The sequence below is a fragment of the Rissa tridactyla genome, chromosome 9 (assembly GCF_028500815.1).
Source record: "Rissa tridactyla isolate bRisTri1 chromosome 9, bRisTri1.patW.cur.20221130, whole genome shotgun sequence".
NCBI classification, from domain to species: Eukaryota; Metazoa; Chordata; class Aves; order Charadriiformes; family Laridae; genus Rissa; species Rissa tridactyla.
The window spans coordinates 18,894,910-18,919,214 of record NC_071474.1 but is presented as its reverse complement, the minus strand read 5'-3'; the positions used below and the strand labels follow the sequence as shown (position 1 = coordinate 18,919,214).

Genomic DNA, 24,305 nt, shown 5'->3' with positions numbered 1-24,305 from the left:
ATAAAGGCAGTTTCTGTTGCGTTTCTATGCAGGTGTTTTGCCAAACAGATTCACTGAAGTGGTTGCACAGGTGGCATTTTAGCACAGTGGTGCTCATACGGTGGCAGTAAAACAGATTCATTAGCGCTGGTAGAGAATATAGTGAATCAGATAGAACTTTGAAGAAAGGGAGTTTTCTACTCTGTTAACTTATGTCAAATATTCATAAAAAATTTCCTTTCCCATTGTCATTTTAAAAAGTGAGACTCAAAAGGCATTAGATGTGAAAATGCAGTTAAGTAACAGCAAATAAAGTCTGTTTGCTTTAACTTCTGCAGTGCTTGCTGTAACTAAACAAGTAGGAATGTTAGCAGGGAACCGAGCGTGCAGTACCTCATGGATACCTGGAGCTCAGCTGCTTGATGGAAGTGGGAAGTGAGTCTTTGTTTTCTGAAGTAGGGCTACTGTTATGTTCCATGTTTTTCAGTGATGCTGAGGTCTGTATGCTTTTCATTGTCAGTAGAGAAAAATATTGAGCAGATACTAGGAAAGCCATATGCTATTAGACGTAAAGGTGGGGCCAGGAGAGGAGAAATTAAAATCCAATTAAGAAGCACCAATTTTTTTATACGTTCAGAGAGCTGAATGCAAGAATACATCGTTGCTCCCTATTTTATCCCAAAGTGAAGGAGTTCATATACGCTCATCTGAAGAAGAAAAACCAGCAACAAATAGCTCTTAAAAATTTTCTGTACAAAAGTAGTGTTAGGTGAGGTGTTGGTGTTGAACGGTTCTGAAGAAAGCAATCCTAACCAAAGAGAGAAGCAGCAGCACAGAGTTACGTTTCTGCATTGGAAAAAAGATACTGATGATATTTTTAAAAAGGTGTCAGAAGTTAAAATGAGTACTTCTTGGAATAAGAGTTGGTGCGTGTATTTTGGTATTTGATAGATTTTTTGGAGAAAGAATTTGCTTCATTTTGTTTAGCCTAGAACTTTCATGTCAATAGAATATTTGTGTCTCATTGCTCTCAGAATGATAACATACGTTTGGTATGAATCATTGGATGCCACACTTAAAACATTCTTGGGTGTCTGTACTCATTTTGAAGTGTTTTAGAATGAAAAGACCAGTTTTTCAGGCTGTCAAACCTGGAAGCCTAGGTAGGAAGACTGCTGGGAAGTTTTCCAGTGCTGCATCTCAGCAGAGATCTGGGGAGCGCTGAAAATTAGTAGCTTGGCAATAGCAGCAGTAGACTATAAAACCTCTTTATTGGCACTTCACAGTTACAGATAGTTGAACTATGAAGTTCTCAATTACTGTTTACCTACAGTTCAAATTTAGTTCCATCGCTCGTCCTGTCCTCTCCCTGGTTTTGTCTCGGAGTGATGTTGGCTTCCATTATGCTTTTGAAACTGAAAGAAGGAAAAGGAGCAAAGTGCGTGTTGTTCCTGGAATACGCTGGCAACTTGCTTTTGAGATGAAACAGCTGCATGTGCAGAGCTCGCAGCTTGTGTTTCTTGGGACTGGGATGCCCTTGCCTTCCTTTACTGGAGTCTCTCCTTGATTCCAAAATAAGTGATTGCCATTTCCATTTTTTCCTACTTATAAAAAACACCTACAGCAGAAGAGCAAGAATAAGGAAATACAAGCACTACTTAAATTCTGCATTTTTGTTAGCACAAACAGTGAAACAGTGGATATTCCCATCATTTTAAGACTTTATTCTTTTTAGTTTCTGTTAACCTGAACTGGGGTTTATTTTTTCACAAGATTGTGGATAGATGGAGGCACTCTTGGTCTCAAATACAGCTACATGTTATCATGCAGATCTGACAGAATTAAAGGTTAGGTCTAGACTATGCATACACTGTCTTGGTCAGCCAAGGCTGGCCAGGTGTTTAAGTTTGCCATGTGGATTACATCCAGGATGCCTGGAAAAGGGGCGAGGGTGGGAGGCTACATTCCAGGTAGTCATCTTCTGTGGCTGAAATTTTGGGTTTGGCAAGTGAGGTAACTAAATTAAGACTTGACCAGACATTTGTCAGTGTGGGTGATGGAGGGGCTACTTTGACAGTACAGGTCTAAGAGACCCGCCCGAGCTGTCAGGTGAAGGAATTCTGCGACCTGATTCTGCCTTTCCGCACTGTGCTCCGAGGCCTGACAGCCTCCCATTCAGTAAGAAATTGGCCTTTTGCTGTTCTTTGAGAAGATGCTCACAAAGAAAATTAATTAAACCACTTTTTAAAATTTGGGGGTGTGGTTTAGTTTTCTGATTTTGTGGTTTTGCTTTGGTTTGTGGGGTTTTCTGTGTTCATTTGGTGGTGTTTTTTTTTTTTCAATTGAAACATTTAAACCCCAATGTTGTGGACTTGAAAGGGTTGTGAAAATGAGATGGTAATTTGTCTATATTCCTTAAAATCTGCATTTTTAATTTCTTTCCTAATATGCTGCTATAACTCAAATGTTTTTCATGCTTTCTAGTTCGTTGCTAAATAAAAGACGTGTAGTGGAGGTTTATGAGGCTTGAGGAGTACTGGGAGGGAACGTATACGTAGTTGTTCATCTTCTAAGACGTAGTTCAAAAGAAAGATCAGCATTTCACAGGAAAACAGGTTCCTTCCCTGTATCTTATCTCAGTAATCTGTGCAGAGGGCATGAAGCGAGGGCAGGCTAGGCCCAGAGTTTCCTGGTGACCTGTACTCTCACCGCCTGTTTTCCAGGGGTTATGCAGCAGAGGAGCTGAGTTACAGTTTGGAAGTGAGATGAGGATCGAGGTCTTCAAAGGCCTAAGTCAGCTGCTTGTTGTGCATCTAAAAGGAAGGATTTAATGTACACCAGGACTGAAAATGAATACCGTGTTCCCTTTGGCAGGGACACTGCAGAGTGTGCGCTTTTGAAAAGAAAAGCCTGTCTCGGGGGGGCGGGGGGAAGTGGTGTTTCCTGTTGTTGGTACCTGTCTTCATGGTTCCGTCTCAGAATTTGAAAGATAGTTCGATTCCAGCATGCTTTGCTTGACCAACACCGGCAGATGACGTTTCTGATACCTGGGCTGTTTGCAGCTTTATCAAAACAAAAAAAAAGTCTCAATCACTGTGTGTGTCGGCGCACTTGTAACCTATGCTATAGTTAGGAGCCAGAAGGTGTTAACTTGACGCGAAATGGGAAAAAAATATTGTATAAAAGACAATTTTCTCCAAATTGAAACTCTCAAAAGATAAGGAACGCTGCTTAGAGCAGAAACCACAAAAGCTGGGAAATTACAAATTACAGTTATTAGTCATTCTTTACTGGCAAGAGGAGGCAATAAAAACCCCCACATGTTCAAATATGGTGTGGCAAATGAGGTGACTTTTCTTAATAGAGGAGGCAGGAGTGCTAGGATCTGTTCATCTCGAAAATGTTGTATACAACGAACAGACAGCAGTGGACTGCCATTTTGAGAAGGTTTTGGCATGTACAAAATTCTTTTATTCCTTTGGTAATAAGTTTTTATTAGAACTGTAGAGTTGTTCTCCTTCTCTATGTGTGCTCTGGCGACACCCTAGGTATGAGCAATGGTCTGTCTTTGTGGCTTTCAAATATTCCAGACCTTAATTACGATAACATTACCTGTAAGAAAAAGTTGTTCGAACCTTGAAGTCTGCCCAATTTAACAGAAGATGTGACATTTTAGCAAGAATATTTGCTTATACTGAGGAATATATAATGAGGAAGAGTATTCCCCTGAATGAGGTTAAGTTACTGTACTCTTTAAACAATTTAAAAAAATTATTAAAAACCTTGATAAGCTGAATGATCTCCACTCAGTGTACGGAAGCATTCCAAACTGAAAGAAAGGTAGGAGGCTGCTAGATGAATCTCTTAACAAGCTGATTTTTCAGAGATTTTTTTTTTTTGTGCACCAAAGAACATGAAAGCCATGTTTAAAAATTTAAAGCCTTGATATGTTCCGGTTCTGTGGAGCAGCAGAAGGAGGAAGCTTTTTACGGTGCTGTAATTCCCTATCCAGCAGCTCTTTAAATTAAGTTGTTTATGACAGCTGTTTGTACTTAATGGAATGCACATAGGCTTGGTCATTAATTATTGCTTTTTTTCCCAGTTATTATTCGTATTCAGTGGGTCAGGTGGTTATGATCCTGCTGGCACTTTAACTTTAAAAAGAAAAAGAAAAAGAAGAAAAAGAAAAAGTACCCTTTCCCCCTCTCTATTTATCTTTCCAGTGGCTGAGAATTTTGTAGGAAAGATATTCAACAACAGTGAGTTATGGAGCTTTTTTTTTTTTTTTTATAATACAGTCATTTAACAGCTTCAAGTTGGCAGTGATTCCATCCACCTTAATCCTCTTCACAGTTTGCAAGCAGTCAGCCGAGAGCGAGAGTGCACTAGGGCTTAATAGTCTCTGGTGTTTGAACTATGGCATTTACGTTTAGCTTCCAGAACTGGTCTTAAGTGCCTAGTAAAACCCTACAGCTTTGGTTTCATTAATTAAAGACTCCCTTCCACTGATTTGTGGAAAACATTGGCTAGCATGTTCTTTCAGCTCAGTAAATATTTATACAACTTGTGTATAATTTTTAGTAATGAATACTGCGCATTTTCAGTATGTCCAAAAGAGGCTCGTTCCACATATTAACAAATTCCTTGTCTGACCCCTGCCAAGCATGGCAATTCAGGTTAGGAAAAGGTAAATTTAAATCTTGTCAGTTTTTGAAAGCTTTTTTCCTGAACTGCACTTTGCCATATCATCATTTTTCATCATATTTGCCAGGAGTGGAAAATGAAAAAAACCCAGTGGATAGCAATTATTAATTTAAACCCCACTGGCCGATACTACTGTTGAATGTTTGTCAGATAACTGAATGTTGTGCTGTGATGATACTAGTTAGGAACCTATCAGGATATATTTATATGAGCTTTCTGGGATGTATTAGCACCTTTCAAACTTAATCTTATTTATCCTCACCCATAGAATCCCTGTGAGGCAATATTATTCCTGTAACGCAGATAGGGAACAGAGATTGAATGCCTGGCTCAAGGACACATTCAAAATCCTTGCCTTAGATGTATTGACAAAATTGCCCATCTGTATGGGAAAATACACATCCAGCTGTTCACATGCACACATTTAGCTGCATATGCAAATATCTATTTTCTGTGCGCACAAGTGAAAGTGGGCACCGAAGCATTGAATTCCTTTATGGAAAACATCACAGGAGCTACTTTGGAGAATTAGTTGTTGGTGGATTCTTTCAAAATTTCCCCAAATTACGTTTTATTTCTTCCTTCAGTTGTCTCTCCTGCGTCCTTTTCTTATCTTTTGATTCAAGTCGTACTCTTGGTTGCATTTATGCAGTTCTACTGACGTTACAAAGTAACGTGTTACTTTTACGTGACGTGTCTTAGGCAGAAGTTTTCCTAGGTTTCTCATTTTTTCAATGTACGCCGATTGGAGAAACAAGAAAACAAAAACATGTTAGCTGTTTAAGGACTGACGGAACACTGGGTGCACATCTTCCCGAGGATACTTGGGTTTTCATAAATATTTGGACCACAAGAGAATGCTAAACTAACTCTGTCCAGTTTTCTGTGTTGTGATGAGGTAGAACCATAGTAATGGCTCTTAAAAAGTCATTCCTAAGGTAACAAACTCTGATGTTTCAGACTGTAGGACACAAGACTGCTTAGAGACATCCGGTCATTTTTTAATGCATACAATAACCTTGATATAACTCCAATGAGCATGAATTACTCATTTCCTTTTAGTGGAGCTCATCCTACAGTTTTTTGTTCAGTTTATTACATGTATTAACTAGCAGAGACATTTACCCAGAAGTGTTTGTTACAGGCAGGCTGTATTATCTCAAAAGTGAGCCTGATAAACCATGCTGTCTGGCTTAAGGCGCACGCCAAATTACGTAGTTCTTGCCCAGCAGGTCAAGGTATGGTATTCCATCCCATACTGGTCATGTTGAAGTTAATGTGAGTTTTGTTTGCATGTGGTGTGTGTGGCGGCCCCACAGAACCTTGGAATGCCTCAACATAAAGTCCTCTTTGAAAGCAGTTCAAAAAAAAAAACACCACCTATTTCATTAGTTGGTGCCAAATCTGATAGCGGACAACTTTAAAAGAGAGGAGAATGTTCGATGGGTTGTAGTAAGTGTGCACAGTAGTGGCAACTGAAATTTTCTCAGAAACAAGTATAGAATGTAAGGTGAATCTTCAACTATTATCAATTAGTTGATGTACAGAGGGGAGCGTTCACGTTTTCTCCCTGCGTGGAACTGTATTCCCTAAATGTAAGGTTGTAGGAACTCTAGGCACTTTAATTAAATGCCTAAAGTTAAAGTAAGTTGCAATTCCTTTCTTTATGTGCCAAGGCAGTGCTATAGCAGCTCTGGGTTAGTTGATGCGGCTGACCGTGGCTGATTTCCATGGTGTGGAGATGAGATCCAGTCTGGGAATCGGCAGTGCTCAGCTACCCCAGCTGATGACCCAACCAGGAGCTGCCAGGGGATGCTCCCGCTGTGAGGGTCTGGCTGTGATTTGGCCATCGCCATCACATTTCAGTCAATCTGACTTTGGTGTTTTGGTTCCTAAATTTTCTGTATTCTGCAAAGGATCATAAGTCCACCTGTAAGGATGATCATCTGTAATTTCAGATTTTTAAAATGGAAAGCTTTTTTTCTTAAATGACGTTCTTTCTATGTTTTGTCTTTTTAGGAATAATTATGTGGGTATCACTGCTGCCCAGGGATAATTAGATAGATGTGTGGTGTGCAAATACAGTCATATACTCAATGCAAAAATATAATCTTATACAAAAAGTTTACAAATAGTCTGTATCATTTTCAAGAGGAATAGCTTGGTTGAAATTCAGTACTGTTAGGCAATAGCTTAGATAAACTCAGTGTTTTAGTGCAGGGAATCCAAGAAATTTTCCGAAGCAGGTGTTATTTTCTTACCGGCTTTTCACCTGTATACCAGATAGCTCCATTCAGGGCTTTTTTTGACTGCACTTGGCAGTCATCTTGGCCCTTTCAGCAGAGGCCAGTACTTCACTGCTTAAAACGTAGGAAGTCATTTAAGCGCTTCAAGCATTTGGACGAGAGCTTTCTTTAAATCAGTGAGACAGCTTATGAGTTAAAAGTAAGTTTTCTTGATGAATGAGCCTGAAGAGCTAAACTCCTTCTCACTCCCTCTTTAGATCTAGTTCATCCTACTGGGAGATAAAGAGCAGTGGCAGAAGAGACATTTGCCCTGCTGCAGCTTGTTGGATTAAAGAGAACCCTTTGGTATCGAGTGTTGTCAATGCAGCAACTTTTGCAAGCACTAAATTTACTTATAAAAAGTTCTTTTTTAATTGCCCCAGGACAAACCCCTGCATGTCATGCTTTTGCCTGGAGAAAGTTTTTTATATGGAAATACTTTTTTTTTTTTTTTTTAAGATGGTATAGAGCATGTCGAGAGTTTGTCAAGCCAATTGATCCTCCAGGGAATGTGCTGACTTTCAGTATGTATGGAGGATTTTTAAAGCAGCTGAGCGAAATCCCTTCTCAGATAAGATGCTTTCTATTTTGTCAGTTAAGAGCATCCTCAAATCGAAATAGCTCAAACATAATCAAATCTCCCTTCCTCAATCCCTTGCCATCTCCTCCCAACCCCCTACACAAGCCATCCCCAAAAGGATAATCCTGGCAGTGATGTCATTAGAATGAATTTACAGACCAGTGCTCAATTTTCTTGTCTTGAGCTTCAATTGCTAATGCTGTAAATTTGAGCTGTGTATGTAAAGGAGTCAGGTTATGCCTGTTTCCCACCCCTGTTTAATTTCCCTGGAGCCCTGAGAATAACTAATGTGGGATTATTTGGATATTTTCATGCCTTTTTTTTTTTTTTTTTTTTTTACTGCTACGCAGCTTTATATTGCTTCCAAGCATTCATAAAAGCTCTTGCTGTGTTCTGAGGGAACCATTGTCTTCAGGGAGCAGAAAGTTTAAGGAAAGAATTTTGCTGGCTAAATGTGGTTAGACGTAGTTATAATTTCTGGGAGGTGTTGTGGATGGTGATATAAAGTACAGAATAGACTGAAAAATCATTCTTTTTTAACCAAATTTCTCTGTTTTCCCAAAGTAAAATCTTTTCATTGTGATGATCCTCAGTGATTTGGACCTCTAGAGAGTACTTTTAACAGTTAAGAAACACCAGTGAATAAAGTTGATCCAAACTTATATCTGGATTCAGGACCCATCTTAGAAAGATTATTATATGAACTGACTAGGCAAAGAGAGGAAGAAACAGGCTGAATTTACCTATTTTGTTGGTAGGAGATTGTAATACATAGAAATTATGTGACTTTTGCACAGTTATTGGAGGAACTGATGGCAAAAGCAGAATGTGAGTACAGGTCCCTCAAGCCCTAGAGCGTACTGTTGAAATCTTAACCAATAACTTCAGCCTGGCAGGTTCAACCACGCTGCGTCAATCATATCAGCTCACTGAAGTCATAGAAACAGGTCTCTTTCCACAGGCTTATGTATAAGAAGAGAGATACATGACACTGATAGCTTCCATAAGTACAGTGCACAGAGGGGAAAAAGAGGCTAAAGTCGGTCTGAAATGTGTGTTGGAAGCAGGATCTTGCTTGGGGCTTGTATCTAAAATTAACTTTCTTTTTTCTGTGCCAAGTTGGTGTACATCTTGAAAGTGGTAAATACTTGTTTGAAGTAACTCTGCTGCATTTCAAGTTTAATGTATAAGAAACAAGAAACCTTTCGGATCTGAAAGGCCAAACGGACAAGAGTAAGCCAGCCAGGATGATTTGAGAGGGGACAGGCAGTAGGCTGCTTTGGAAATCAGATCCCACAAATGTATGAGCGAGGCCCATGTGCATTGCAGTAGGAGATTTGGAATGGTGGGTGCAACCCAGATTTACTGTCGTACGCAGTAAACAGGAACGCACATTCGCCCATTAACAGAGCTGCCAGAAGACCAGAGCAATAAGCGCATAGTCCCAGCTGTGCCTTTCAGGTGGTTATAGCTGTGGTGTCATCGTTGTTGTGTACAGTACACATACCTATGCAGTATTTTAGGGCACTTCTTAACATAACATGATCTTCCCTCGTCTTCTTGATCCACAGCAGGTATTTTGCTACGTTTGAGTAAAGCTTTTAAAGGAAACTCTCTTGAATGTCCTAATGGAAGATCTTTCCTAGTTAATGGAAAGGTGCTTCTAGGTCCAGGATCATGGGAAACATATTAACCTTGCCATACAATTACAAGCATGCCAGAGCCTTAATGTAAGTGAAAAATACATCGAGGTGGTGTCTGTGGTCTATAATCAAATAGTTAAAGCAGACAAAACCTTATCTTAAAATAATAAAAAGGGCGTTTGTGCTGCAAAGTAACTATGTCACTTTGGGGGCATCGATTCAGCGTGTCCTTTTTTGACTTATCTTCCTGAGATGGTAAATACCACTTTTTAGTAGCTGTTATAAAAAGCAAATGGACTCCACTCTAATTTAGTTTATGGCTTTATTTAGTGTAATTCACGTATCTCATAAGCATTTTTATTACAGAAATTCTAAAATGTACTTTAGGTCAAGGGAATATTAACACCTTATTCTATTTCTTAAAACATATACATATATTATGAGCTGCATTTGAATTCTGGAACATAATCATCTCTGTGAAGGAATTAAGCTTTTCCACTAGTCCGTGAGTCCAGGAACCTGGAGAGATTTGGACTGTACGTCTGCATCACCAACCATCGCAGCAGTGCAGCGAGCGCTGCCTAAACACAGGGAAGCAAAACCAGCAATGGTCTTTAATAAGGCGGAAAGAAAAACTCCAAAAAGTGAATGTCCAACCAGATTTGGGGTGTAATTATGCTAGATGAATGCAGTTAAATGAAAAATAAATTTCACTAATCTGTTTAGATTTGTAGCACATAGGAGACAAGACAACCAGCCACAGATTTTAGTTTAAAAATGTATAACATTAGGGAGGTTTTATTTGAGATCTATTTTAATTTATTACTTCATATTTCTTTAAACAAAAATTATCTAATGGGGATTAAACATTTTTACTGGACATGAACATGTTAAATGAGACAAGAGTAAGCTGCCCTTTTTGACAGACATTGAGGAAGGTCGTAGCTTTCCTTTATCACTTATAACTGGCACTGAAAGTGCAAGGTGAGTGAAACCGAGCAATTTTTATCACTTCTGTTGTGCTGTAGTATTAAATAACTGTTAAAAAGGAGCAACAAGTGCAGTATTCACAAGCTAGCTAAGAGGGAATTAGAAATTTGTCAAACTCCTGTCAAGAAATGTAGTTCACATCAGGAGCAACCAGTTTATTAATTTTGCTGGAGTCGACAGACTTTTCTCCAGAGTGTTCTCCCCTTTCCTGAAATAAGTTTAGTGATTTAAACTCGACTCTCCAGGGGTCTCAGCACTGAAGGAGTCTGAAGTGCTACTTGTGCTATATTCAAGTCTCAAATTTTGCATGAACTTCAAGCACAAATCCTTCCCTCTCCTTATTTTCCCCTCATTCATCGAAGCTGATGAGGACGACATAATAGAATCTTATTTCTTTTCCTCAGGAGAGCAAAGCAATGAAAAGTTGAGATTCAACCTCAGTATATTTTGAAATGAAAAAAAGTTACCATGTTAGGAGACTGCTTGAAAAAAAAAGTGTAATTTTTGCAACAGTCAGTCTCAGAAGAATACTGAAAGGCAAATGTAAAGCACATCGCAGCTAAAGTATTCAGTTGGGATAAATGAAGTAATGTGTAAGGAATCCATTTTTCTGGATCAAAAATATTACCTTATAAATACTTTGCAGAACAACTGAGCAAAGAAAATATGCTCCTTATTAAAAATATCGATGACCTTTCAATTAAACTTAAAGTAATCCTCAAATTATAGTAAGAAGCTGATATCCAAAGTTGGCTTCATTTGGTGTACAATGGGACAAACTTATCCAAGGGGTTAAGTAGATGAAAGTCATTGGGGTGAACCAAGGGATTCAGTCAGCTTAAGGAACCTGCTTCGGGTTTTTGAAAGGGCTTGGATGGCAAAGAAGTAGCTACCTTATGAGACAGCCGGCATTTTAAATCCTGTAGAAATCCACAAAACAAGACTGAATTCCCTGTAGTCAGTGTGGAATTATCTATTCAATGCTATAGGAGGATTTGAAAAACCTTTGGGAAACATTTATTTTCTGTGTATTTGTGGGGAGATCTTAGCACATATACATATAATAATGTGACCTTAGCACATCATTACATGAACTACTTTTAGAATGGAGGCCCCAATTTAATTTCTAAAATATATGTGGATTACACTATGAGATGCAGCATTAAAATTCTGGTCCTCGGACACATTATGCTCCTTATCTTGTGATATCTCGCTCATCTTGATGGAGTCATGAGCAGATTGCGAAAGATGCAGTGAGAAAATCCTTCCTTGGACAGGTTTTGAATTAAGACTGCTGCGATGAGCCAGTTTATAAATACATGACTTGTAGTTACCTAACTGCTTTGTTTCTGTTTCTTTATCTGTAAACTGCAGAGAGTGTTTGGGTTTTGAGGATATATGTAAGCGCTAACTTGATGATGTGAAGTACTGCAAAAAAGCTAACCCGCTAACACCAAGGGAAACACAAAACGTACCCACGGTGGAGTTGCCTGCTTTTTGGTGTGGGATAAATCTTAGCATTTGGGGGTTTACCTGAATGTATTTGTCATATTTTTTTTTTTTACTAAGTTGCTCACATCTTTGCAAACATTACAGCTCTACCTTTAGTCGGTCACAGAAATTACTCGGTAAAGTGCAATCGCACAGGTTGATTGTAAGGTAGAGAAGGAATTGACCAAAAAAAAGAAGTGCTTGTAGCTTGCAAGCATATCACCTTGTCTGATATTCCTGCTTGTTCTCAAAAGTTAACCTGGACTTTTCTGTGGCTATATTTGGATCGGAGATCTCCCAGAGCGACTTGTATGTCAGAGCAAATGGGGTTGATAAATCACTTGATAGTGTCCTTCCCCCGCGCCATCTCTTCCAGCTCAGCAGAGAAGCCATATCTGTGGTGTATCAGGGGGGATTGTGCTAGTCAAAACGCCATCTTTCAGATAAAATATATAGCAAGTTCCAATTACTTTGTAACTTTCCTGTATCCTTTTTCATCCCAATTTTACAACCTGACCAGCTCCTTTCCACTGCCATTAGAGTTGTATATTCGAATAGTCCATAGATGCGTCTGTTCTTTATGAGAGGTGACCGTCAGAGCTGACCAAGCGGTATTTGGGGTAGGACAGTAGGAACTGCTTAAAGGCATTGGAATGTGGCGCAGGCAAAACTTAGTAGCAAGGTGCTCTTTGCATTGGCATCTTTGCCATTAATAATAATCGTTGTCCTCATTTTATCCAGCTTCTATGAAGCTGAAATTTTGGTTTGACTTGGATTAAGAGTATACTTAATGATCTGATACTGGGTTTCTATGACAACTTCCATTTGCCAGAAATTGCCTGCCGTATACAATCACCACTGGCTTCAAGGGGCAAAAACAAGTGGCATTTTTCTTTGGCTATGCAAAAGAATTACTCTGCTTTGAATACATGAATAAATTGTAGGTGGCTGTCTCTTTTACTGATGAGTTTACAAATTTTACTTCTCCTAGAAAGGTGTTAGAAGAATTGTTGTATATACTTTTTAATTAGGTAGATTTTCCTTCTCTCTTTTCATGGTTATTCATGAGAACCAGACAGTTTAGACTGCAGCACCAACGTCCCCTACATGTGGTTTCAGAAAACTGAGTGGATCTGTAACTCATGAATTAAGGAGATTTATTTCTTTTGGGGGATTTCTTTTGTTGTATGTTATGAACATGTACAGTTACCAGAGTTTTATGGTCGTATTCTACTTATGGACTGCTCATGAATGGTTTTTTTTTTTCTGGTCATAGAAATACTGAGAGGATTTCATTGGTTGTCTCCTGTAGCATCAGTGAGAGCATAGAAGACAAATGGATATATTCTTAAATACAGCAGATTTTAGTGAAAGATATTGTAGGGTAGAATAAAATGAAAAATAATCTACGATTATGTCTTAAAATGTGTTCTAAATAGAAACCCATTACTTCCCCTTCTGCGACATAATAATATCCATCAGATCATTTAAAGTCATAATCCAGTGTATTTAATTTTGCAATATTCTTAAATAATAAATTCCTATTGCATGAAATCTAAGAAACAAGCAGTAGAGCTACATATTTGATAGTTGTTTAGTTTCGTTTCATTTTGTTTTGGTTTACGTGTGTGAGAGCGCTTTAGCAGCCTGTGTGAAAATGAAGTCCTAGCTACCTGAAGGCACAGAAATGGGGCATTGAGGCTTCTTTTATCTCCCATCTTGAAGGACTGCCTCTAGGTGAGGATGGGTGTCATCAGAACCACTGCAGCCTTGTGGTTGCTATCGCAGCCGATATCTCCACTCCTGCACGCCTCTGAGAATTTCAGTTTTGCTCTAAGGACGGTTAGATTTCCATGCCCCTGGAGAAATGACTGAAAACGGTTGGCCTGAGTTAACATACAGGAAGATAGCCCCCACCCTCAATTTTTATTTGTAGTTTGATAATTTTCTGGATTTTGTGAAAATAACGTGAACTCTTGGAGGCCTGGCTCATGCTTTTAAATGTTAAGTTGTCAGTAGTCTTGAACAAGGTGGTCTGAAAGTCTCGTGTTTAAATAAAATGTTGCTTTGAAATTACCTCAAAAGTATTCTTGGGATGAGGTGCCTGATAAGGTACGTCTGGGAGAGCAGCCAAGTCAAATCTAATTTTATGCTTCGAACTGGAGGACGGAAGCAATACTTCTGCCTGTACCGTAGTAGGGACTATGGGGTGTCCGGCACACGGACACGTGTGTGCGTGCACATACCAAACTCGCTGCTTTTACCAGTGGTGCTGTTTGACCCTCCCTAATATCAACAAGCAGGGAGTTTACAAAAATGGTGCTGTTTGTTTAATGGTTCGCATCTGCTGGGATATTTTCTTTCTCCAGGCTCACACTAAGTGGAAAGAAAGTAGAACTGTAGTCATTGAGTCAAATGGTAGGGAGGACTTGCTGTGAGGATTGATTCCCCTCAGGAAACTGCACACATTACAGAGCTTCTTGCCTGTATATCTAGCGCAAGTTAAACGAATTGTTCCCATTAGTGTGCTGGTAGGACGGAGCCTTTAGCTGAAGGAGACTCTGTTCTTTGAATGTCACGGGGAGGAAAAAGTATAGCGCTGCTTACAGAGGTGGGGCCTGCCGTGCTCGTGGCGGTCTTCTCCTGGCACTCGCAAAACTAGGTAAAAAGGTGACTTGCTGTAAGGCTCACGGTTTAAGTAAATACACAATACTAAGAAAGTCTGTGGCAATTTTTAAGAAATGTTCGTTTTCCTTACACTTTGTAGTCTATTTCAAGAACTGTTGGGGCTTTCTTGGATTTGTGCAACTTTGTACGTTTGGCTGGCTTCTGTCTGTGTCACTGTGCTGCTCTACAAGGCTATTTTGAAATCCTCACTTTGTGATTTGCTTGGTCAATTGTGTAACTGTAGTCATTAAAAACAGCTAATTCCTGGTTTTCCCATAAAGACTGCTGGAAATACGCTCTTCCATACAGTTCTGAACTATCTTTGACTTTAAATGTGTGAAATACAGTACAAATGTGGGACGGATATTTAGCCTGCTCTCTAGTTGCGTGGTGACATTTGTCGTGTGAGAACATAATGGCTGTTTAATGAAGATTCTTCATGTAATTTCTCCCAGTCCTAAGACGCTGTTTATTTGTGAGGACAAAAGAAACGTTAAAGCTCAGAGGGACCTTTAGTGAAGTTGTACAAGAATGAAGAAGTGGTTAAATGATCTGCGTGTAGAAAGATGACTCTTCAGTCCAGCATCAAATGAGTGTTACTCCAAGGTTTCCATACAGCTTTGAACAGGCTGTTTATAGGAAGATTTGAAACAAGGAGTTGCATGTGGTCAGTTGTCCAGGATGATATTAGGGGGAAATGTTTGTTCAATATTAATCGCAAAGGAGAAGTTAGTATTTTAATTTTGGCCTAATGGTAAGTGCATCTATAATAACAACAGTATCATTATCTCAGCCTTAAACATGGCACTTGGATCTTAAATTTGTTTCTTGAATTCTTGTTTCTTTTGGAGCAGTTTTGGCATCAGAGGTTTGAAATCAGTTTGGGGTCCATTAAGAATTTTTTATTTGGGAAAAATCTAGAAAGAACAGGGAATTCTTTTAACTGAGAATTGTACAGATGATAAATAACTCATGATAGTGGTGTTTCCTCTTGTACAAATACTCTGTAACTTTGAAAGAATTGCAGTCATTTGTATTCACGTTTTCACAGGTGCTACTGTCATTTTAAGGGGTATTGGGCAGGGGAGGCCATCAGCTACTGAAAACTGAAGTCATAAAATGTCTAGATGATGCAGCAAGTCACTGTCGGAATCAGGAAGCCAGTCTGAGTTGCAAGGGCAAAAAAGGTCATTTATCTCAATAAAATAAGGTCAAAACATTTTTTGTAAATCCTTGGTATTTTAATCTGTTTGTCTTGAATACCTTGCGTCCATATTTGAGTAGAAACTGAAACAGTTGTGTTGTGGAAGATTTTCTGTAGCTAATTCTGGTATAACCATATGATTCTAGGAGCAAGATTAAAGCAACACCTCAAAAATAAAACTCTTAAGTAATACTCTGATAGAATTTAGGTATAAGAAATGGCTGCGAATTTTAGGAGAGCAAGGTTGGGATTTTCAGTACTGAAGCATTTAGGTCAATCTTGATTCCTGGGACTTTGGGATCTGCCTATGGACTTGAGTACAAAAGAATGATCTAGACCAGATGAAAACCCCATGTTTTGCATAGTGAGCTCTTTCCTTTTCAGTAAAAGCTGTAAACAAGTCTGGGAAAAACTGGAATATTATATTTAAAAAATATGGTCATCATATTTGAAGTTGTGTTTTATTTTTAAAAAGAGCTTTTTTCCTTCCTTTTTTTTTTTTTTCATAATTGTGGAAAGTTTCCTTGTTCTTACATGCCTAGTGGATGTTGTCCTTGATCCTTGCTACCCTAGCACATCATTTATTTCTCTTTCGAGTGAACTGTAAGGATTAGTGTCCATTAGCAATTTTTGAAACAAAATACTAAAATTACTTGGAGCACTTTCGGTAATGTGTGCTGATTATCGTTAGCAGCTCTTCTGTCCTAGACAAGGGCACTGTTTTGTAACATCATTTTGTTTGGTTAAATTCACTGAAGTTGTATTTACAGTACTTCTGTGTATGTTGTTTTTACCTTGGTCACCATAAACAATGACCTACGAAGATCACAAAATTCCTTCAAGCCAGAGATCTTTATGTACTTTAATATAAACCATTATTAAAGTTTCGAAGAGAGTGAACTCCTTTCTGAATACTCTCAAATCTATTATTCTGCTTTGGTAGGTTCTCTGCAAGTGCCCGAGTGTTACATATAATCTTCCACCTTAATTGCTGGCTTTGTGTAGTGACAGAGTGAAAAACTAGTGGAGTGACAGGATGAAACACAGTAGGATCCAAGCTTGTAATACATTTTCTTTCTGATTTTACACAATATGTCAGGCAGGAGGCTTAGAGTTTAAAATTTTAACTTCCCCCCCCCCCCCCCCCCCAAGCTTTCCAACCCATCATAAAATGACTAAGTTCCAAAACACGCTAGAGCCATACTTCTGGTTTGAGGGGAGGGTAGAAGACAGTAAAAAAAACCAATTATATATATATTGATACAGTCATCCATATGAGCAAAGCATCATATACATATGCCATCTACATAGATATGCTGTCATCAGACCAATGTTAATCACCTGATTTTGGCACAAAAAGCAAAGCAAGGGACACACGACAGTTCTTAACAGAAGTCCTGGAGATTAGTTATGAGCTTTGCCAGGGATGCATGTGTTTATCGATGCAAACTTCTGAGGGAGAATTTTCTTGGAGGTTTAAGAAAATTGCACTCAAGAATCTCCTCCTTTGATATTTTGCAGCGTAATGTATTCTGCCAGACAGGGGACTTTTTACTTATCTTTCTGTACATCAAAGTATGTTTTCCCCTTGAAATATGGGAAGTTGACAACTGTACACCAGCAGCAGGGATCTGGGTTCACAGAGTAAGCAGTGTTTCATTATGCTTCTTTATTTGGATGGGCAACTGTGAGAAATAGCTTATGATGTATAAAATATCTGAGTCTCTTTTTGTACTTGAAGACATTGTTATCTCTATTTGAAGTTGACTAGTGAAGGTCAGTCAGGCTAACCGCTTGCAAAAGAATATCCTGTCTCTGTTGGTAGATACTCTTTTCAAAGTTCATTGCATCCAGAAAGCTATTTTTGTAAATACCACCCATCATGGCAAATTACATGTTGTTAGTGGGAGGGGGAAAGGGAATGGGGTATGAATTCTTTTCATTTAAAAAAAACCGATTGTTGTTGCGAAGAGCATTGCATAGCAACAATGAAAAGTCTAAGAAGTTAATTTGTTTGAGATTTGGTGTTGATCAGGAATGTCAAATTGCACTGCTGAAGTGATAAATTCTGTGATAACTGTAATACTGAAACTTTCACTCACTGATAACCATGGCAGTGATATATTGTGGTATTTTCATGACATTTCCTTTGTTTTGCTTTGAAGTCTAGTTGGTTAAGTCAGGAAGTTTTTTTGTATTAGCAACACTGAAGTTAGGGTTGTTTCTTCCTCTCCTTACTTTTTTTTTTTTTATGTGTTAAATAAGAATGGAAAGCTGGCTGTTCAGGATACTGCTAATAGTGGCAAGCGGTCACATATTACTCCAGTCTATCATTTTGAAACGAAACCCATTAAAAAATGGGGTTTTACATTAAGTAACATTTTGAAAGGAATCAGTAGGTTCTTTGTGCTCCACTTATTAAAAATAAATAATCTTTTCTTTCAGTGGTGTATTAGATTTAGGTTTTATTATATAGCGTCTACTCAAATCTATGTAAACTGATGGTCCAGTCCCAGAAATGCTTACAAACAAGAGCAATCCCAGTCAATCATGCCTAATCTTGTGAAGAAAATTAGTGATGTATATTGGACTTGCAGAATTAGTTTCTCAACCAATCCTGTTGATTTCGAAAGGACTGATGAGTCGTCTGCATACAACTTCTAGGATACAGCTCATAGGAAAGGCATTCAAACATATACACAAGTGGGAATTAGCACTGGCCCAAAGAAACCCAAAGATCTTGTAACTCCCCTTTTTTACGTTCAGTAGCTTTCAGACTGATTTTTTTCTTTTTCTTGGTCATAGTACACTCATTTCTAGATGATTACTATACTTCTTGAATGTTCTGAATGGCAGAGTCATTGGCTTCCTGCATTACAACTAAACCTGATTGCAATTGTGTAGGAACGTGTTGCATACTTAATATTTATATTGAAAGCGCTAGTTATAACGTATCCAACCTAAGTAACTGTTTGGTTATGCTGGTACATTTTTTGCTCAGTTTTTCTCGTCACAGTTACTGGTCTGAAAGGGAAGGCTTCGTAAAAATTCACAACTCATTTTATCATGAGTAAAGATTCCTGATGAATTTAAATCTAATTGTGTTGAACTCACTGGCAACACTTATTCCTTCTTCCACCAGACTGCACTGTTCATTCAAAGCAAAATACTTTGGTTTCACTGCAACTACCAGTGTAATTAGGAAGAAGATGTAAAAAAAGCCTACCTCTAAACTGTTGTTTTAAAAGGTTATCTAAAAATATCTGCATAAAACAGCTAAAAGGCCTTACCAGATGGTAATCAGTAATTATTATGGAAACATCTGATTGGAAAAACTCACCACTCATCTCATATAAAAAAAATTAGGTATAAAAATATAAGCACTAATATTTCCATCACTGTTTCATGTATCAGGGGAAAGTAGGCCCTCAGTCAGTGAATAAGCTGTCTGTTTTGTGCTGTGGCAAATCCCATTGTGAAGAGGCTGTGAGTAATCAGAAGTGACAGCATAAGCACTTTCTGTTCAAAGTGATTTTACAGAAAGCATTATTTTCTGAGAAAAGTACACATATGGCTCCCATAATGCTGAAAGAGCACTGATGTATCCATTTATTAGCACTAGTGTTGGGAGAGGAAATTTTGCAAATGGTGTTCAGGTTTAAGACCTTTTTCTCTGCATTTCCCATTCTGTAAAGCGTCCTTAAAATTGTAGGAGCTGGCTAGATAGGCAAGGGTGGGGTGAGTACTTCTGCCAAGGGAATGTTAGGACAGTTCGTGATGATGAAGGCTCTGCCAGGAGCTGTACATGCTGTTCAGTGGTCACTCAAGAAGACAAATGGCAGCAAAAATGCGCTTCCTTGGTGGAAGAACAAAAGTTGTAATGACAGCTATAATTTCAAATTCAAAGGGCAGAGCTTTGGAAAAACCTAGAGAGAGCGCTTTTGCACTCATACCAGAATGTGCACAAGATATTGGTCGCGTATGTTGATGTAGATACTTCCGATCTCTCTGCTGCTTCTCGCTCTGCCCCTCTTCTTGCCCTAAGCTCTCATTCCTGTGGGAACGCTCACCTCCTTGACACACGCTCCGCTCCTCTCCTCTCCTGTCCTCTCCTGTCCGCCTATGCTGAGCTGACCATAACGATTGGACTGGAATGGAAATCCAAGAAAGCTGGCTCTTACAAAATACAAATTTAAAAGATGAATTTGACCCCTGTAGTAGCTACTTACATAACTAAAAGGTTTTATTTTTATTATGTTTGTTTTTCGTTTGTTCTTATTGCCTACCCTGCCTCTACAGTTTGAGGCTTCAACCTTAATTCCTAGGATGAGGAAAGTGCAGATTTGGCCGTGACCTTTCAATTTCAGTCAGTACACAAACATAATCAAGTTCTAGTATCCTGATTTTTGTAAATTGCTTACCATTGCCTCACATTTACAAGATTATTCAAAAGAATTGCTCAGAACTTCTTTTCGCAAAGGCTGGAGCCTCTCAGCTTTTCTTTTTGGGGAAAAGAAAGGTTCCAGTGCTCACACTTGTAGAACTCTGGTTCAAAACCAAAAGGCCAGTAGCAACACAAGTGCAATTAAAAAAAAAAAAATCCCCATGACATTTATGTCAAACTTGATAGCTACATTTTTGGGTTTGGCATTGTGGATTTATGTATCCACCAAAAACATGAATAGTTTGAAAACTGTTGGCTTTGGAAGTTAACTCTAAATTTGCAAATAAGGTATCTATATTTTTCTGAATTATTATAACCTACTGCTTCCCTGCTGTGTTCCACAACAAAGAAGCCTGAAATAAAAGCCTATTTTTTCCATAGTAATTTGTTTTTGGAAGCGGTGGTTAAAGGAATATGAGGGTATCTAAGGAGAGTCGGGTCTCTCTGTGTTTCATGAATAGTAAGGCAAATGATTCCAATTCCAAAATTTCATTGCAGGCCTTAATCACAAATGAAATATTTCAAATACTTGTACTGCTTCCAGTAACCTCTTTCTTTTCTCATAAAATTCCCCCCAAGGAGATTGAAGCTTAAATACTGAGGGGTCCGAATACAGCACCATATATCTACTAAAGCGGAGACAATATTGTTTGTATTCAAGCATGAATTCCGATGACATTTAACAGAGTTAATTTTATCTTTATTTGGTATTATGAATTTTGCCTCGTTCTGTTCACTCTGTTGCTTTTTTAAAATGCCTCTCAAATTTCACTGGCACTGGACCATCATTGGTGATTGCCACCACATGCCTGTCTAGCATAAAAACATCTTTATTACTTCAGAAAGTATATATTTAACAGCTTGGAGATATTTGCATCTGGCTTGGAATTATGGCAAGTAATACTCATATTGAGAGAGCTGTTCATTTGGTTTTAATGAGCATAAGCTACAGCTTGCAGTCAAGGAACTACTTGAACTTAATAACATAGCTAATGAATTGTTGTACTGCTCAAATCTGTTCTGTCGGCGTAGTTTGATGTGCAGTAGTTAATATGAGTGTGGGAAAATTTTAACCATGGCAAATAAAAGGGGACTTCCGTAGTGGTGTTGGTATCAGCTTCGGTTTTAAAACAGCAGCATGTAGATATGCATTCCAACAACAAAATTTAGGCAATACATGTTGAAATATTTATTGATGAGGTGTAAGGAGAGAATATACCATTAAAGTCTGCATGCAAAGAAGGGAGATCCTCCCACCTCTAATGTATAAATTATTGCAATTTTCATTCCTCTTTTATAGTGGCCACTGTGCGTCTGAAATAAAATAGTTTAATGATGAAATACATGTCAAAATAATTTACTTAGTGGTCTCTTTGCTAACATTAGTATCATTTCTTCCCTACAGGTATTTCCGTAACAAAGAAGACTCATACATGTAAGTAATACCTTTTGGTTTGGCCGTCTTTTACAAATGGAATTTTACAAATGGAATTGATGTAAGGCTGGCTGGGCTGCTCAGACTATTAGGTGTTGGTCTGGTCTGAGAAGGTTCCGTTTTTAAAATTCTGGTGGGTTTTCTGCAGTTCCAGTCCTTACCTGAAATGTCATCTAAATGAATATACAATGAGGGAGTGTGTGTGTGTGCGCGCATTTCCATATGTGTTAAGTCAGAGGGCAGAAAAAGAAAGTTGTGAAGAAAGGCAGAATTCCTTATTCTAGTACCTATACCTTACTGCTAGATGATAAGTAACGTATCCAGAAAATACAGGCAAGGGGAATATGTCTGGTTTTATATGTCTGTTCCATATGCAGTATGATTCGAATAAAAATGAGTTATTTAATTGAAAGTCTTCCGTCCCTTCCTATTCGTTAATCTGTGAGGTAAATCATTCTGTGCTTGTGCTTAAGGAGCTCTTGATGAAAATGAGGAGGTTATTGTTTTGCTCTCAACCATATAAACAAACAGTCCTTATAAGTGGCAACCTTGGAAATGGATGTGAATGTGGGCTTTTACTTATGAATTCATTTATTCCAAACCTTCTTGAAAGACATCGTTATTGGGGATCAACTCTCATCTACTCTGCAGTGAGTTAAAAGCACAATTCCAAGAAAATGTTATGATTTGTATCTGAAGGTGATATGTTGAGATTTTTCCGATACTGTGGAGGTTTGGAAATCTGGTAGTGCAGGAATTGTACTTGCCAAGGATCCGAAACAGGAGTAGCCTGAAGCTGAAGCTATTTGTGTCATGAAAGCCTTCTAACAAGACAGGTGGTAGGCTGCACAAAATTTACAAAGATATATGCGTTTTAACAATGTTATGCATTTGAAGTATGTTCACCGCAGCTTCTTAGGGTTAAAGTGGTGTCATAAAGTGTCTTGCATTAATTTCATTCCTATTTAATTCCTGGTTTTAAAATATTCACGTAATGACAAATCTGACTTGAGATTATGAATTCATACCATATAAAGTTACAAAATACAGTTTCTTGATTTAAGCATGAGACACCGGTTTTTACGAATTTTGAAGCAAATGTTAAACGTCACAAACTTTTGGAGTGTGATGGTCCTCCTCTGTTTAGGTGGGCTTGCTGCTTAATGCGTTCTTAGGGTCGGATCCCCTTTGGCTGAATGCATATGTGGTTTCCATTGAACTTAATGGGAGCTACGGCGAGGCATCTGAGGGCAGAATTTGACCCTTACATTTTTGGTGAATATTTGAGCTCATGCTGACTGAGATTGACAGTACAGGAGACTGAAGTCCTCTGTATATCCGCAGGCCAGGCATTGTACAGACAGCTTCCTTGCACAGCCTTGCCCATGAGCTCAACCCTGGCCTGGAGCGACCACCCTCTCTAGAGGTGGTAAGTAATTTGGTATTTATGCTAGCTCAGTCTTGGGCCTCTCTTGTATAGAGGCTAACCACTGTACATGGTGGTTTGTAACGCTCCACCTGGAAATCAGCTGAAATCGCCCTATATATTCTGTATACAGCAGTGCCATGTGCCGACCTGCTAGAAGAGTCACATCTCCGGTTCCAGTACTCGACACTTTTTGTAAGGAAGATTAAATAGTAACCACAGACCTAAAGAGTGTAGGAAATATGCTCTTAAGCTATGCCAGACTGATAGTGTTGTCATCATTTATATCTCAGCAGGTGCTGTGTGTGAGGCCTATGATGACAAAAAGATGTATTCATCAGCTGTGTTAGATGATTAGCTACTCTTCACCATATATGGACTTTAATCTAGTTAAGACAGAAATTAGGGTCCCAGCATCTTCTATGTTGAGAACTCTGGGCTGCTTTAAGAGAACTGTCAAAGAGTAGTTCCCTGATTTGTTAATCAGTTGTCATGCAATTGCTGAAGCATGAACAAAAAAGTTCCCTGAATAATGGGAAGATAAGCTTGCCCATTAAGAAAGGATTAAAATAGAAAGAGCAATATGCTGTAATTGGCATGATGAAAATGCAGGCTACGTTTGCTAACAAATATGTATGAGTTTTCATTCAGTTTTGGTTGACGTTCTTTTAGAATTCATTCCTGTTATGACAAATTCTCATAGAGCAGGAATTAATGCAAATTGTGCATCTTTAGCATTTTGGCATCACGCACGATAAGCATTTTTTTTTTCCTTATTGGCTAGAATTTTTTTTATTATTGAAGAGAAGAAGTAGACATCAAAATTCCCAGTTTTGGAATGACTTGGAAAAAAAATAATTTCATAAAAACACCTAAAAGCAAAAACTACAACTCAGATCTGTGTTCTTAGTAACTAAAAATGACAAGGAGTTTTTGTGGATCAAGTTGGTCTAGAGTTTGCCTATCACTCTGTATCGGTATATATAGCATAGCCAAATGAAGCTGCATAGAGTAGGATTTCTGCAAAGAAATTTCAAAAAACATTCTCACAAACGCTTTGTGAAGTGTATATGTCTTGTCTGCACTACTGTTTAGAAATATGGATGAAGTCTTCCTATTCCAAGTTTACAATGTATGGCATATGAGGGTGTTGACTGACTGTAAACTAGCACTTATTTCTAATGACCTTTTGACTTAACTGGTGGAGTATAATACCAGAAAGTTTGGCACATTATGCATTTGAAACATCAGATTAATCCTTTTCAGACTTATCCTAATAGCCATTTTAATTGTGCACGTTTTGAAATTGCTGGTGGTCTGCCTCCACTACTTGGTACTTCCTGGTCTTACTGTTTGAGATTTGGGGTATATTTCACCTCCTTCTTGGCATTAGTCGGTGACAGAAGTGTTCTGTCAGTCGAAATGGGAGTACTGTGCTGATGACAGGTGCTTAGGTC

The 24,305-nt window shown here is 38.5% G+C and overlaps 1 protein-coding gene across 2 annotated transcripts in view; it reads left to right on the top strand.

Moving 5' to 3' along the window:
- Window positions 1–24,305, top strand: part of RORA (RAR related orphan receptor A) — a 381,362-nt gene that overhangs the window by 240,384 nt on the left and 116,673 nt on the right. For both annotated transcript variants that reach the window (XM_054214151.1, XM_054214149.1), the window contains exon 2: window positions 21,393–21,422. In XM_054214151.1, coding sequence (XP_054070126.1) covers window positions 21,393–21,422 — 30 coding nt within the window. The remainder of the gene's footprint in view (window positions 1–21,392; window positions 21,423–24,305) is intronic.